This window comes from Nerophis lumbriciformis, linkage group LG10, assembly GCF_033978685.3.
Source record: "Nerophis lumbriciformis linkage group LG10, RoL_Nlum_v2.1, whole genome shotgun sequence".
NCBI lineage: Eukaryota > Metazoa > Chordata > Actinopteri > Syngnathiformes > Syngnathidae > Nerophis > Nerophis lumbriciformis.
This window is the reverse complement of record NC_084557.2, coordinates 23147587-23163984: the sequence shown is the minus strand read 5'-3', so window position 1 is coordinate 23163984 and position 16398 is coordinate 23147587. Positions and strand designations below refer to the sequence as shown.

General features: G+C 42.0%; 1 protein-coding gene across 7 annotated transcripts in view; it reads left to right on the top strand.

The window, feature by feature from the left end:
* brsk2a (BR serine/threonine kinase 2a) overlaps positions 1-16398 on the top strand; it is a 521979-nt gene that overhangs the window by 400844 nt on the left and 104737 nt on the right. For all 7 annotated transcript variants that reach the window (XM_061969996.2, XM_061969998.2, XM_061969999.2 and 4 more), the window contains exons 6-8: positions 3792-3825; positions 8201-8269; positions 11823-11969. In XM_061969996.2, coding sequence (XP_061825980.1) covers positions 3792-3825; positions 8201-8269; positions 11823-11969 — 250 coding nt within the window. The remainder of the gene's footprint in view (positions 1-3791; positions 3826-8200; positions 8270-11822; positions 11970-16398) is intronic.

The window sequence follows — 16398 nt, the reverse complement described above, 5'->3', positions numbered from 1 at the left end:
GGCCCACCGGAGAGGAGGATGGTGGCGCCCTCTGCTGCTGGCCCATCGGAGAGGAGGATGGTGGCGCCCTCTGCTGCTGGCCCACCGGAGAGGAGGATGGTGGCGCCCTCTGCTGCTGGCCCACCGGAGAGGAGGATGGTGGCGCCGTCTGCTGCTGGCCCACCGGAGAGGAGGATGGTGGCGCCGTCTGCTGCTGGCCCACCGGAGAGGAGGATGGTGGCGCCGTCTGCTGCTGGCCCACCGGAGAGGAGGGTGGTGGCGCCGTCTGCTGCTGGCCCACCGGACAGGATGGTGGTGCCGTAGGTTGTAGACCCACCGGAGTGCATGGTGGCGTCTGCCGGCCCACCGGACTGCATGGTGGCGTCTGCCGGCCCACCGGACTGCATGGTGGCGTCTGCCGGCCCACCGGACTGCATGGTGGCGTCTGCCGGCCCACCGGACTGCATGGTGGCGTCTGCCGGCCCACCGGACTGCATGGTGGCGTCTGCCGGCCCACCGGACTGCATGGTGGCGTCTGCCGGCCCACCGGACTGCATGGTGGCGTCTGCCGGCCCACCGGAGAGGATGGCGCCGTCTGTTGCAGACCCACTGGGGTGAGGAGTAGCTGTGCCTCCCCAGCTGCACAGCTACTCATAGCCCCCCCCCTCAAGGGACGGATCCAAGACGTCCCACGAGAAACCAACACAGGACAGGGATGGGTGGGAGGGATTGCAAAAAGAGGCAAAGCTTTTTTTTGATTCGGCCATCAACAATAAAGCTTTGTTTAGTCTCTCCGCCAAGGAAATCTCCGCGAGGTTCGTACTAGGCTGGATCATTATGTCAGAGTTTGTAGGTGCTGAACCCCAAGATGCAGAGAAGGCGGAAGGCGTTGTGCAAGAAAACATGATTTAATTAAACACTATGGCAAAACAACAAAGAAAAAGGTAACAAAAGGCGCGCACAAGGCGGAGAACAAACTTGGCTATGAACTAAAATAGCACAGAGGCTAACTGTGGACAAGAAACCAAAAACACTTACTGTGACACGAAGGAACTAGGACATGAGCAGAGTGAAACAAAAGTAGACAGAGCTACAACGACAAGTATTAAGAACAGGTAGTAGTGACAATGATCCAGCAGTGACTGGAGGGCAGGGCAGGTATAAATAGCAGCTGGCTGATTGACACCAGGTGTGGCCAGGTGCCAATCAGCCACAGCTGAGGGGACACAGCACTCAGGGAGAAACAGGAAACAGAACCAAAACAAGAGCGCTGACAGGAAATACTACACACACAGAGGAAAAACTCAAAACATAACTAAACCGTCAGTGACAAACCTGACATTCTTCTTTTTATATATCCTAATTTGTGATAGACGGCAAGTACGAGGTGGCTAACAATGCGGCTAATGGGAGTACTCTCTTGCGCCCATTAAAGCCCTCTAAAGAAACATCGATAAACCGCCAACAATACCCCATTTACGTCTCGTAACCTGAATATTAACCAAGTATTAGCAATATTGTTATTATAAGCACTAACGCAGATGGACTACTTTTAGTGGCACCGTGTTTAAAGAGAGCTAACTATATTGACATATTGAGCCGCAGAGCTCAGTTTAGATCCCCTTTAAGTTTCAAGCAAGAATTTCATTAGTTGGCGTTAGTGAACCCCGTAAGATTCATCCAAATGATCTACTCTCATTCGCTAGTATTAGCTTATTGCTGAAAATGGAACATTACTTTGTTTTCGAACCATGAGAAAGGAAAAAAGTGAGTGTAAAGGACAGAGCTGAGAAGAAGTGGATGATATTCATTGAATTAAAAAAATAAACCATCAAAAACATGACTGAGGGTGTAGCCAACTTGACGAAGCAATTCAAGCACCATACTGTAGCAGATTGAGTCTAACACCAGCCAAGAATGTTAAAATAATACCTAAATGAGGGACATTTAACCATAAACATATGAAAAAGTTGCCGATGGTGTGTTTGACGAAGAAACAGCTGAAAGGAGATACCATAAAAGTCCGCTCTTCAAGGTAAATGCTGAACATAAACATTACTTCATAAAAGTACTATAGTTGTTTGTACTAGATTCTATTGTATATTTTTTCTTTCAATAAGACATGTTACATGTTGGCCAAGCGCCAAATGAATTAATTTCAATTCACTTCATTGGGAGGCAATGATTTGCGATACATATGTTTTGAGTTAACAGCTCTGTCACAGAACCAATTAAACTGGTAAATTGAGGTACTACTGTATAATATTGCTCAGGTAGATTTTAAATGCACAAGTCTCAGTATTGGCTCACACCACAGTTTGCAGTGATATTGTCTTCTATCACATTTTACGGTAACACTTTAGTATGGGGAACATATTCTAAGTAACAAAGACTTAATTTAGAGGTATTTGGACACTAGGGGAACATATTCTAAGTAACAAATACTTAAGGGTTAGGGTTATTGTAGTTTTGTGTTTTTTTATGTAAGAACTAGGGATGTCCGATAATGGCTTTTTGCCGATATCCGATATTCCGATATTGTCCAACTCTTTAATTACCGATACCAACCGATACCGATATCAACAGATATATGCAGTCGTGGAATTAACACATTATTATGCCTAATTTGGACAACCAGGTATGGTGAAGATAAGGTACATTTTTAAAAAATTAATAAAATAAGATAAATAAATTAAAAACATTTTCTTGAATAAAAAAGAAAGTAAAACAATATAAAAACAGTTACATAGAAACTAGTAATTAATGAAAATTAGTAAAATTAACTGTTAAAGGTTAGTACTATTAGTGGACCTGCAGCACGCACAATCATGTGTGCTTACGGACTGTATCTCTTGCAGACTGTATTGATATATATTGATATATAATGTAGGAACCAGAATATTAATAACAGAAAGAAACAACCCTTTTGTGTGAATGAGTGTAAATGGGGGAGGGAGGTTTTTTGGGTTGGTGCACTAATTGTAAGTGTATCTTGTGTTTTTTATGTTGATTTAATTTAAAAAAAAAAAAAAAAAAAAAAAGATACCGATAAAAAAACAAAAACGATACCGATAATTTCCGATATTACATTTTAACGCATTTATCGGCCGATAATATCGGCAGGCCGATATTATCAGACATCCCTACTTAGTACTAATAAGCAATAATTCTAAGGTTACTGAGGGAAGACTCTTAGTTGATGGCTTACTGGTTGTATAATAAGGCCATGCAGAATAAGGCATTAATAAGTACTTAATAATGACTAATAAAGAGCCAATATGTTACTAATTTGCATGTTAATAAGCAACTAATTAATGGTAAATATGTTCCCCATACTAAAGTGTCACCCATTTTACCTGTTATGTTCACATTGCACCACAGCCGCTCCACTCACCTGCAAAGCAACCGATGCTCAGTAGCTCAATAAATCTAAACACAATATTGACGTGTCAATCATTGGCCTCACTGTCAGCACATCCAGGTGCTGTAAAGATTAGTGGTTCTGCTTACTGTCTGCTGCAAGAGGTCGTTGCCCTTGGTAGAGCCAGCAGGAGGACATTCAAACCCTCAGGACGGTCCAAACTTCTTGTGGCACATATGATCCGCGTTCACTTAAGACATTTATGGCCTGTGCAAATTGTTCTTTCCCCAGTTTTTTATGCGTAGGCCGTGTGAATGTGCCATGGCGTCATGAAGCCGTGCAGCTGCACAAGGCTCAGGTGTCGGGGAAAAGGAATGAAAACATCTTAAAGTTTTCTTTTCCATCTGATTTTCTAACGTAACACATTTTATTTTTTGTGTCATCCCAACAGATCTCCACATTATGCCTGTCCAGAGGTCATCAGGGTGAGTCACCAAGCTTCTAACTGGACATTTGTGTCCATTTTCTACTTCTTACTTACTGTGGTAAACTTACAGAACATGTTTTATGCATCATCATTAGCACCTGTTATCCTAAAGTGTATGGTTCTAAAAAAGCAACATGCTACACCCCAATGAATAAATAGTCATACATGAGCCCAAAATGTGACAATGTAGGTACAGTAGGAACAGTTTTTATGCTGTAACTAATAACATTTTTGATTTATCAATAATAATCCTCAGTCATGTCGGGTATCAACTAAGGGACGACCTTTCCATTTTTGGCTTTACCTAGGGATGACCACAGTAAGTCCATTGCATGCTTGTTTTCAGCTCAGTTTTAGGCCGAATGTGTTTCATGATGCAACTATTACCAGAAATCAAACCTATTTCCTCTACCATGAAAGGTGAAAGTGTGTGTGTACTATTACACTACCAGGGATAGTATAGCTCATTAAAGTCACAAACACACACTAGTGTGGTGAAATTATCCTCTCCATTTGAACCATCCCCATGTTCACCCACTGGGAGGTGAGGGGAGCAGTGAGCAACCCTAACTCCAACCCTTGATGCTGAGTGCCAAGCAGGGAGGCAATGGGTCCCATTTTTATAGTCCTTGGTATGACTCGGCCAGGGTTTGAACTCACGACCTTCCAGTCTCAGGGCGGACACTCTAACCACAAGGCCACTGAGCAGGTAGGTTAGTAATGCATTTTAATTTTTTGATCAATCAATCAATCAATTCCTTTATTGTCATTGTCATAATAACACTTAAGTCATACATGTCAACGAGATTTTGTTTGAGCTTTGTCCAGCGGCATAGAAACTGCATTGATGTGCAGGTTGACAATAGTTTACATTTTAGCATTGACAGGAAGATCGCCATAAGAGGGTCGTGGGGGTGGGAACAGTCAGATTCTTCATTCTGGTGGTCCTGGCGTGAATCGATCTATACCTCCTTCCAGAGGGTAACAGGTTGAAGAGGCCATGTGCTGGGTGGTATCTGTCCTTCAGGATGTTGTGTACTCGCTTTAGGCAGCGAGTTGTGTACATGGCACTCATCTCTGGGAGTATTGTCCTTGTAATTTTCCCCGCCGCTTTAACTAAACATCGCTAGAAGATGCTAGATGGCGTCATTGCCTCATTTGCATATTTGATTGTAATGGATGCTTTTGGAGAAAGTAATAATGAGGGAGAAAAAAAAGTGAGTTTAAAAAAAAATGCGAGCTATGATCAGAGCTGTAAGTTAAACTTTCTAATGTTGATTTATTAGCGTGTTTTCTTTAAAGCCGCACTTAAGAACTTTCAGTTTTGGTTGATTTTGACGGCGCCAGTGGACCAAAGCGGTAGTGTTTTGCCTGAAGGAAGACCACAGTCACGTACATACCAACTGACACAATAATACCACAATGAGTCAGTATTACTGATCTTTCTAGAGTAGGAATTCACATGTTTTACTAAAACTTTATATTTGCGATTTGCAGTCATCGCATCGTTTTTTTTACACAGTACTTTTGAGTTTGTTGCGTGGCTGGTCGTGTCAGTGTGGAACTGCCAACTATCAAGCTGGGGGCTATTTATTGCTACCACGCAAATTTCCGATAGCTAACATTAGCATCATCATTTTGATTTGAGCATCGAAAGGTACTTACTAGTAATGCAGGAACATAGCCAAGTCAGCATTGATCTAAAATCCCTCCTCGCCTTTGAGATTTGATTGATTGATTGAAACTTTTATTAGTAAATTGCACAGTACAGTACATATTCCGTACAATTGACCACTAAATGGTAACACCATAAGTTTTTTCAACTACAAATATATACTATCAGCATAATATAGTCATCATACAAGTTAATCATCAAAGTATATACATTGAATTATTTACAATCCGGGGGGTGGAATGTGGAGGGGGTAATGCCAGCGAGTGAAAGCCGGGCCAACGTTGATCCTTTAATGTCTTTTTATCCGGGTAGCCTCCCTTTTTTTTTTTTTTTTTTTTGTAGTCCTCAGTCAAAACTTTTCAGGGTTTTTTTTGTTGTTTTGCAACTTATGCCATGATAGCAGTAATTGCACGTAGGCGTTCACATCGACTTTTGTCTTTGCAACAAATGTGAAAAGGGGGGAGTGACGTATACCGTAAAGCAAATCAGCACATTTGTAGTTTTTTGTGTGGCAGGGTTCCTGCCACCCTCCTCAAAGTTGCAAAGTGAGAGTGAGTGATACAGACCACCTTAGGCCGTGTCAGAGGTGTCATTCAACTAGTTTGAATTCGATGTATCATCCCAATCGTTATGAAAATATTTTATGAAGGTTGAAAAGTTACTTAGTGCTGCTTTTCAATTATGATAATAGAGAATCAAATTAGATCAAAAGACAAGAGGGTTATGATATTATGCTATTGACTGGCCCATTAACATGAACATTGGCATTGGGACGTTGCAGTGAATTATTTTAGCGTGACGTGACAGTAAAGAAAAGATTTACCTTTATATCTTGCTTTTAAAACTTGGGCGAAAACAGCGGCAGCTTTGCACATGCTCATTTCATTCGCAGTCTGGACTTTGAGTGAGAAGGGTCTCTACTCTGCTTATGCAGCAGACTGACCGCTTGTAAGTGCTTTGGAATGGGGCAGGGTTTTTGATTGATTGATTGATTGAAACTTTTATTAGTAGATTGCACAGTGTAGTACATATTCCGTACAATTGACCACTAAATGGTAACACCCAAATAAGTTTTTCAACTTGTTTAAGTCGGGGTCCACTTAAATTGATTCATGATACAGATATATACTATCATCATAATACAGTCATCACAAAAGATAATCATCAGAGTATATACATTGAATTATTTACATTATTTACAATCCGGGGTGTGGGATGTGGAGGGGGGTGGGGGGTAGGTTTAGTTGATATCAACACTTCAGTCATCAACAATTGCATCATCAGAGAAACAGTTTAGGACTGACTTGGTAGGATATGTACAGCAAGTAGTGGACATAGAGAGAGAGATCAGAAAGCATAAGAATAAGTATCTACATTTGATTATTTACAATCCGGGGAGGTAGAATGTGGAAGGGAGGGTGTTAGTTTAGGGTTGAAGTTGCCTGGAGGTGTTGTTTTAGTGCAGTTTTGAAGGAGGATAGAGATGCCCTTTCTTTTACACCTGTTGGGAGTGCATTCCATATTGATGTGGCATAGAAGGAGAATGAGTTAAGTCCTTTGTTAGATCGGAATCTGGGTTTAACGTGGTTAGTGGAGCTCCCCCTGGTGTTGTGGTTATGGCGGTCATTTACGTTAAGGAAGTAGTTTGACATGTACTTCGGTATCAGGGAGGTGTAGCGGATTTTATAGACAAGGCTCAGTGCAAGTTGTTTTCCTCTGTCCTCCACCCTGAGCCAGCCCACTTTGGAGAAGTGGGTAGGAGTGAGGTGTGATCTGAGGTGGAGGTCTAGAAGTAATCTGATTAGCTTGTTCTGGGATGTTTGGAGTCTAGATTTGAGGGTTTTGGAGGTTCTGGGGTATCAGGAGGTGCATGCGTAATCGAAAAAGGGTTGAATGAGAGTTCCCGCTAGAATCTTCATGGTGCTTTTGTTGACCAGAGAAGAGATTCTATAGAGAAATCTCGTTCGTTGGTTGACCTTTTTGATTACCTTGGTTGCCATTTTATCACAGGAAAGATTAGCCTCTAGAATGGAACCTGGGTAGGTGACCCCATCTTTCCTGGTGATAACAATGTCACCCACTTTTATAGTGAAATCACGGCAGCACCTGCCCTTGCTCGTTGAGGACACTAACTGCAGTGTGCTTGCACCTCAGAATCTCCAGAACACAAGAAAAGTCGCCAATTACACCGGAAAAAGTTGCCAGGTCTGTTGTTAGTAGCTGTTTACAAAAAAGTCGGCGATATATGAAAAGCCTCAAAGAGTTGGGTCACACAATTCCTGGATTCTCAAGTAGACGCAGAATATGTGATTACATTTCTAATAAATTAATGTCTGTTGTCTTGTTTTTGATTCGTTTCTGGCGAAGAACCACATTTATAGTGTGCATCTTAAGCGGAAATAAAACCTTGCTTTAGATGGTTTTCAACAACAAGCGTCTGTCATTTCAGCTCATAATATTGGCCTGCTGCAGGCAGCTTGGCTGTTCAAAATAAAGTGGGCTTTTAGGAGCCGTGGATCATGCAGAGCTATTAAAGTGAAGTCCCAGAATAAAAACACAGAGCTACAAATGTGACTAATATGTCCCCTTTGATATTGTTTTTCCTCTTTTGCCATACATCATATGCTCTTTTAGTAGCCTTCTCTCCAGGCCTCAGTCTTGTTTTTACTAATCCTAACATTAACACTTTGATCCTCAGGGGGAGAAATACGATGGGAGGAAAGCGGACGTCTGGAGCTGTGGGGTCATTCTTTTCGCCCTATTGGTGGTGAGTATGTTATGTTCTTTGCTGGCTGGAGTTTAGGACAATTTACAATTGTAGGGTGCATTGCCGGCAGTAAGTCGGACACGTTTCCAGTGAGGGTTGGACTCCGCCAAGGCTGCCCTTTGTCACCGATTCTGTTCATAACTTTTATGGACAGAATTTCTAGGCGCAGTCAAAGCGTTGAGGGGATCTGGTTTGGTGGCTGCAGTATTAGGTCTCTGCTTTTTGCAGATGATGTGGTCCTGATGGCTTCATCTGGCCAGGATCTTCAGCTCTCACTGGATCGGTTCGCAGCCGAGTGTGAAGCGACTGGGATGAGAATCAGCACCTCCAAGTCCGAGTCCATGGTTCTCGCCCGGAAAAGGGTGGAGTGCCATCTCCGGGTCGGGGAGGAGATCTTGCCCCAAGTGGAGGAGTTCAAGTACCTCGGAGTCTTGTTCACGAGTGAGGGAAGAGTGGATCGTGAGATCGACAGGCGGATCGGTGCGGCGTCTTCAGTAATGCGGACGCTGTATCGATCCGTTGTGGTGAAGAAGGAGCTGAGCCGGAAGGCAAAGCTCTCAATTTACCGGTCGATCTACGTTCCCATCCTCACCTATGCTCATGAGCTTTGGGTTATGACCGAAAGGACAAGATCACGGGTACAAGCGGCCGAAATGAGTTTCCTCCGCAGGGTGGCGGGGCTCTCCCTTAGAGATAGGGTGAGAAGTTCTGCCATCCGGGGGGAGCTCAAAGTAAAGCCGCTGCTCCTCCACATCGAGAGGAGCCAGATGAGGTGGTTCGGGCATCTGGTCAGGATGCCACCCGAACGCCTCCCTAGGGAGGTGTTTAGGGCACGTCCGACCGGTAGGAGGCCGCGGGGAAGACCCAGGACACGTTGGGAAGACTATGTCTCCCGGCTGGTCTGGGAACGCCTCGGGATCCCACAGGAAGAGCTGGACGAAGTGGCTGGGGAGAGGGAAGTCTGGGCTTCCCTGCTTAGGCTGCTGCCCCCGCGACCCGACCTCGGATAAGCGGAAGAAGATGGATGGATGGATGGGTGCGTGTGATCAAACCCTTTATTGAGGTTGACCTCAGTGTGGTGGAATAAATGTGAGCCCTAAACACAAACTCATAGGTGAAGGAGTTTAATGCATATTTCTTCTACACCCTCAAGCTACATAACAGGATCCATAATGGTGTCTTTTTGTCCAGCTTCATTATGTCTGTGGTTTCCTGACACGCAGCCCTGCTGTTTTGTTTCATCAACAGCTGTACTGTAGTACACCCTTGCTTCATGAATAATGTATTTAGTCAAACTGGAAGGAGGCAGCTCAAAATACCATTGCTGACAGAGTGACTTCAGCCACAGTCTTTGTGTTTGTGTCTTTAGTTTTTGGCTATCTTTTCTTACATTCCACTAGTGTTGTCCCGATACCAATATTTTGGTACCGGTAACAAAATGATTTAGGTACTTTTTGATACTTTTCTAAATAAAGGGGACCACAAAAATTGCATTATTCTCTTTATTTTAACAAAAAATCTTAGAGTACATTAAACATATGTCCTTAAATAAAATAGTGAACATACAAGAAAATTTGTCTTTTAGTAGGAAGCAAACAAACAAAGGCTCTAAATTTAGTCTGCTGACGTCTGCAGTAACATATTGTGTCATTTATCATTCTATTGTTTTGTCAAAATTGTTAAGGACAAGTGGTAGAAAATTAATTATTAATCTACTTGTTCATTTACTGTTAATATCTGCTTACTTTCTCTTTTAACATGTTCTATCTACACTTATGTTAACATATAATAATCATGTATTCTTCTGTTGTTTGGATGCTTTACATTAGTTTTGAATGATACCACAAATTTGGGTATCAATCTGATACCAAGTCATTACAGGATCATACATTGGTCATATTCAAAGTCCTCATGTGTCCAAGGACATATTTCCTGAGTTTATAAATGTATTATACATAAAAACGAAAGAAGATGTTGTGATGCCAAAAAATATCGACGTAATCACAGTAGTATCGACTAGATACACTCCTGTACTTGGTATCAATACAGTGGATGTTAGGTGTAGATCAGGGGTAGGGAACCTATGGCTCTAGAGCCAGATGTGGCTCTTTTGATGACTGCATCTGGCTCTCAGATAAATCTTAGCTGACATTGCTTAACACGATAAGTAATGAATAATTCAGCTGGTAATGACAGTGTTAAAAATAACGTTCAAAATATAAAACATTTTCATGCATTTTAATCCATCCATCCGTTTTCTACCGCACCTGTTCAAGAAGTCACATTAATGGTAAGAAGTATTTTATTTATTATTGGTTAGCTTCAGAATAACAATGTTATTAAAAAGAATAAGAGACTTATTATACTCTAAAAATGTTGGTCTTACTTAAAAATGCAAGCATTTAGTTGTATTCTGTGTTAAAAAATATTATATGGCTCTCACGGAAATACATTTAAAAATATTTGGCTTTCATGGCTCTCTCAGCCAAAAAGGTTCCCGACCCCTGGTGTAGATCCACCAATGGTGTTTGTTTACATTTTGACGCTGGTGAGCTACGGTGTGTAGTGAAGCATGTTTAGCTATTCCTCGTCCTGCAGGGATGATACTTGTAAGAAACGTACTTTATTTGTCGCCATGGAGACCAGGATTAGTGATTTAGAAGTAGCTAAAACACTGCCGACTGGGGCTGGACTTTAGCCGCTAGCTAGCTAGCCATGTCTTTAAGCACCTCTTCCTGAGGACCTTTCAGTGTTATAACTTCACCTTTATCGTTAGTTTTTAAGCCAAAATGCATCCGTTCTCCCTTTTCTGTCTACACACTGTGTCTGCTTGTAAGTACTCTGTGATTGTGCTCTACCGAACATGCTCGTCTGCTAGAAAACCAACAATGGACACAACGTGACGACGATGGGAGTGCGGGGGGGGACCAATAATTTTCAGAGGCGGTATAGTACCGAATATGATTCATTAGTATTGCAGTACTATACTATACTGGTATACAGTACAACCCTACATTTGACCCATGCGCTACATTAAGCTTATAAAATTGCCAAGGCTTACTTTCAACATTTCTGGCTACAAGAAAGACATTACTAGACGGTCGTTAGGCGCAGCTCAGATCATCGCTTACCAAAGCACACCCTCCAATATTTCTTGCTTCGTTCCGTCGTCCTCACTCTTTCGCCCATCCCCCCCCATCTACACACCCGGTGGAGGTTGTCATTCATCACGCAACCACATCTGTGAGGTGTCAGCTCGCTCTGATGAACCATAATGCTAAATGAACATCGTAAATGCCAAAGTGGGGTAATTACTAGAAATGCCCTTGTTTTCACATTACTGCGACTGCTGAAGGGAGATTGCTGTAATTTGAGAATTGAAGAAGTGAGTGAAGAAGTGTTGGTGAAATTGCACAGGAAATTATGTTTTGTTTCCCTCAGTCAACCTTGTTATTCATAAATATTACTTTTTTCTGATATCCCCCTCTCAAGATGCCTTTAATGGAGAACTGATAGTTCGGCTCTAATTTCCCTCTTTGCCGTCTCCCTTCAGGGTGCTCTGCCTTTTGATGACGACAACCTGAGGAATCTGCTAGAGAAAGTCAAGTTAGGAGTGTTTCACATGCCCCACTTCATCCCTCCAGACTGTCAGAACTTACTGCGGGGCATGATAGAAGTGGATGCCTCCAAAAGACTAACGGTGAGTGACGGGAAAATGTTTCTTCAGTAACTTTGCTCGGAGGCTGCTGTTAATGTTGGATCCTGTGTCGTTTTTGCTAAAAAGAATGGTGGGGCACCAATCCTGTATAGACAGCATTGCAGGGAACATCTGTTTATTTTGCTAATTAGGTGTGCTTCCTTGCATTTTTGGTGCTCTAATAATGTATAAAATCTCACTAATGTTTGCAAATTGTTAGACATCCCAAAGGCAAAATGCATTCAGTCGCGTCCCCTCAATTTAAAATCGACAGTGCGCCTTATGTACATTTTATTTCTGGTTGTGCTTACCGACCTCAAAGCAATTTTATTTGGTACATGGTGTAATGATAAGTGTCACGAGTAGGTGGCAGTCACACATAACAGATATGTGTGCACTGCAGGTTGAAGCCTGTTCAATCAATGACGTTAGCAGGTACCCGTTTCATTGAGAGTATAGAACATTACACACAGCGCTCAAAAATCTTTAAAAATATTTGTGTACGACTTTGGTAAGATGCCAAGCCGCACCGCATGATAGAATGCCGAGCATTACGGCTACCATAGTTAGACATACTGTGCTTCAACATACGGGTATTATTATGGTGAGTGTATAAGGACCCCAAAATGGCACCTACTGTACAAACCCCGTTTCCATATGAGTTGGGAAATTGTGTTAGCTGTAAATATAAACGGAATACAATGATTTGCAAATCCTTTTCAACCCATATTCAGTTGAATGCACTACAAAGACAAGATATTTGATGTTCAAACTCATAAACTTTGTTTTTTTTTGCAAATAATAATTAACTTAGAATTTCATGGCTGCAACACGTGCCAAAGTAGTTGGGAAAGGGCATGTTCACCACTGTGTTACATGGCCTTTCCTTTTAACAACACTCAGTAAACGTGAGGAGACACATTTTTTAAGCTTCTCAGGTGGAATTCTTTCCCATTCTTGCTTGATGTACAGCTTAAGTTGTTCAACAGTCTGGGGTCTCCGTTGTGGTATTTTAGGCTTCATAATGCGCCACACATTTTCAATGGGAGACAGGTCTGGACTACAGGCAGGCCAGTCTAGTACCTGCACTCTTTTACTATGAAGCCACGTTGATGTAACACGTGGCTTGGCATTGTCTTGCTGAAATAAGCAGAGGCGTCCATGATAACGTTGCTTGGATGGCAACATATGTTGCTCCAAAACCTGTATGTACCTTTCAGCATTAATGGCGCCTTCACAGATGTGTAAGTTACCCATGTCTTGGGCACTAATACACCCCCATACCATCACAGATGCTGGCTTTTCAACTTTTCGCCAATACGGATGGTTCTTTTCCTCTTTGGTCCGGAGGGCACGACGTCCACAGTTTCCAAAAACAATTTGAAATGTGGACTCGTCAGACCACAGAACACTTTTGCACTTTGTATCAGTCCATCTTAGATGAGCTCAGGCCCAGCGAAGCCGACGGCGTTTCTGTTTCTGTTGTTGATAAATGCATACTTGCCAACCCTCCCGGATTTTCTGGGAGACTCCCAAAATTCAGCGCCTCTCCCGAAAACCTCCCGGGACAAATTTTCTCCCGAAAATCTCCCGAAATTCAGGCGGAGCTGGAGGCCACGCCCCCTCCAGCTCCATGCGGACCTGAGTGACGTGTTGACAGCCTGTTCTCACGTCCGCTTTCCCACCATATAAACAGCTAATGATCGAGGGCGAGTTCTTGGTTTCTTATGTGGGTTTATTGTTAGGCAGTTTCATTAACGTCCTCCCAGCGCGGCAACAACACACAACAACAGCAGTCAAGTTTTCGTCCCCCGTAAAGCAGTTTGTCTGCCGTAAAAAGCAATGTTGTGACACTTTTAAACAGGACAATACTGCCATCTACTGTACATGCATATGTGACCCACCCATAATGTGTCACATTTTTGTGTTGATTTATTTATTTTATTTTGTGGTTTGAATTCGTTTTTGGAGCTGTCATTCCACATGTATCAGTATTCACATTGGTCAGTAGGGGGCAGTAGGGCGTTTCTTCCCAATTGAATGCTATCACCTGCAGACCAGAAGTGTCTTGTCATTCTGATGAGCGCGACCAGTCTGTGAACAATTGAAACGTCCTGTGTGCTTTTTCCTCCTGTATAACAGGTTAGTTTTGGTGAATCAACTCACTGAATAATATCCATGTGATCTTTATAAGTTTAAGTACACATTCTGACGGTGGAGCCTAACTCTAAAGTGTTTGTGAGTTGTAGTTTGTATTTGTGAATGAATCCAGTGCACAGCTGCAGTAATCAATACAAAAAGGCGACGTGAGTGCCCAATGTTTATATAGGAACTTCTGATCCTAATTCAGACTCCCAAATTAGAGCTCCCGTTTTCTTATTGATTTTATAATGTATATTTGTATAATGTGTGTGTTCTGAAATAGTGACAGAGAATAGAACAAGGATGGACAATTCAACCCTTAACTCAACAATGAGTAGATGGGTGTTATGTGTGTGTATGTGTAAATAAATGAACACTGAAATTCAAGTATTTCTTTTATTTATTTATATATATATATATATATATATATATATATATATATATATATATATATATATATATATATGTAATAAAAAAAAAATATATATATATATATATATATATATATATATATATATATAGCTAGAATTCACTGAAAGTCAAGTATTTCTTATATATATATATCTTAACCACGCCCCCAACCACGCCCCTCACCCCCCACCCACCCACCTCCCGAAATCGGAGGTCTCAAGGTTGGCAAGTATGGGTAATCGGTTTTTGCCTTGCATAGGAGAGTTTTAACTTGCACTTACAGATGTAGCGACCAACTGTAGTTACTAACAGTGGGTTTGTTAAGTGTCCCTGAGCCCATGTAGTGATATCCTTTACACACTAATGTCGCTTGTTGATGCAGTACAGCCTGAGGGATCAAAGGTCACAGCTGCTTACGTGCAGTGATTTCTCCAGATTCTCTGAACCCTTTGATGATATTACGGACCGTAGATGGTGAAATCCCTAAATTCCTTTCAATAGCTGGTTGAGAAAGGTTTTTCTTAAACTGTTCAACAATTTGCTCACGCATTTGTTGACACAGTGGGGACCCTCGCCCCGTCCTTGTTTGTGAATGACTGAGCATTTCATGGAGTCTACTTTTATACCCAATCATGGCACCCACCTGTTCCCAATTTGCCTGTTCACCTGTGGGATGTTCCAAATAAGTGTTTGATGAGCATTCCTCAACTTTATCAGTATTTATTGCCACTTTTCCCAACTTCTTTGTCACGTGTTGCTGGCATCAAATTCTAAAGTTAATGATTATTTGCAAAAAAAAAAAAGTTTTTAGTTTGAACATCAAATAGGTTGTCTTTGTAGCATATTCAATTGAATATGGGTTGAAAATTATTTGCAAATCATTGTATTCCGTTTATATTTACATCTAACACAATTTCCCAACTCATATGGAAACGGGGTTTGTAGTAGGAGATATATTATTTGGCATTTTGTTTCGCAATATTATACAAAACCAACATTTCTTACCTATTGGTACCTGTGTATTTGGGATCTGCATAAGTCCCGAATGTAGTCCACCATTGTAGTCCGAGTCATAGTCAATACGCTGTTTCTTTTTTCTCTATCCGTTTGTGGTGGGGCATTCATCCTCCGCCATTGCCATTTATGATACAAAGAAAGTAGCATATAGTTCAAACTTAATCCGTCAGTAGCCTCGCTATGGAAGTGCAAAACAATACCGGTACAACAGAGATGACAGGCAGAAGACGCTGTCGAAGTGCAGCCACATAAATAAGACCGCCCACAAAACGGCGCATCCTGAAAAGATGGTCAGAAAGCTTGATGGTCTGTAAAACATCATCTATGCCACATTTTGACCAAAGAACATGTTATGTAGACCACAACAGAGTTTAATGTGCCTTATAATCCGGTGTGCCTTTTGTATGAAAATAGACCTGAATAGACCCGTTCATCGGCAGTGCGCCTTATAATCCAGTGCACCCTATGGTCTGAAAAATATGGTAGTCTGGACTGTAAACCGGAGTGGTAGAAATCCATGCAGCACATGAAATAGGCATCGCCAACATTGACGTACAATTTAGCGCTCAAGGCGGCGTCTATCTTGTTGTTATGCCATGTTGAGCCAAAATCAGGAGCCTACTCCTCCGGGATACTTTGACCAAATGAGCCTAAATCCAAATCACTGAAACAAGACAAATTGGCGATGACAAATTACAAAGCATCTCAGCCTATGCCATAAGATGTGGGCGGGGCATTGCCGACAAACTTTGAAGATCAGTCTGACGATTTGCCATATAACTGTAAATGTTAATAACTCGGCTTCACAAGATCAGATGGTCATCATAATTTCTACATACTATAAAAACAACACTATTAGTCA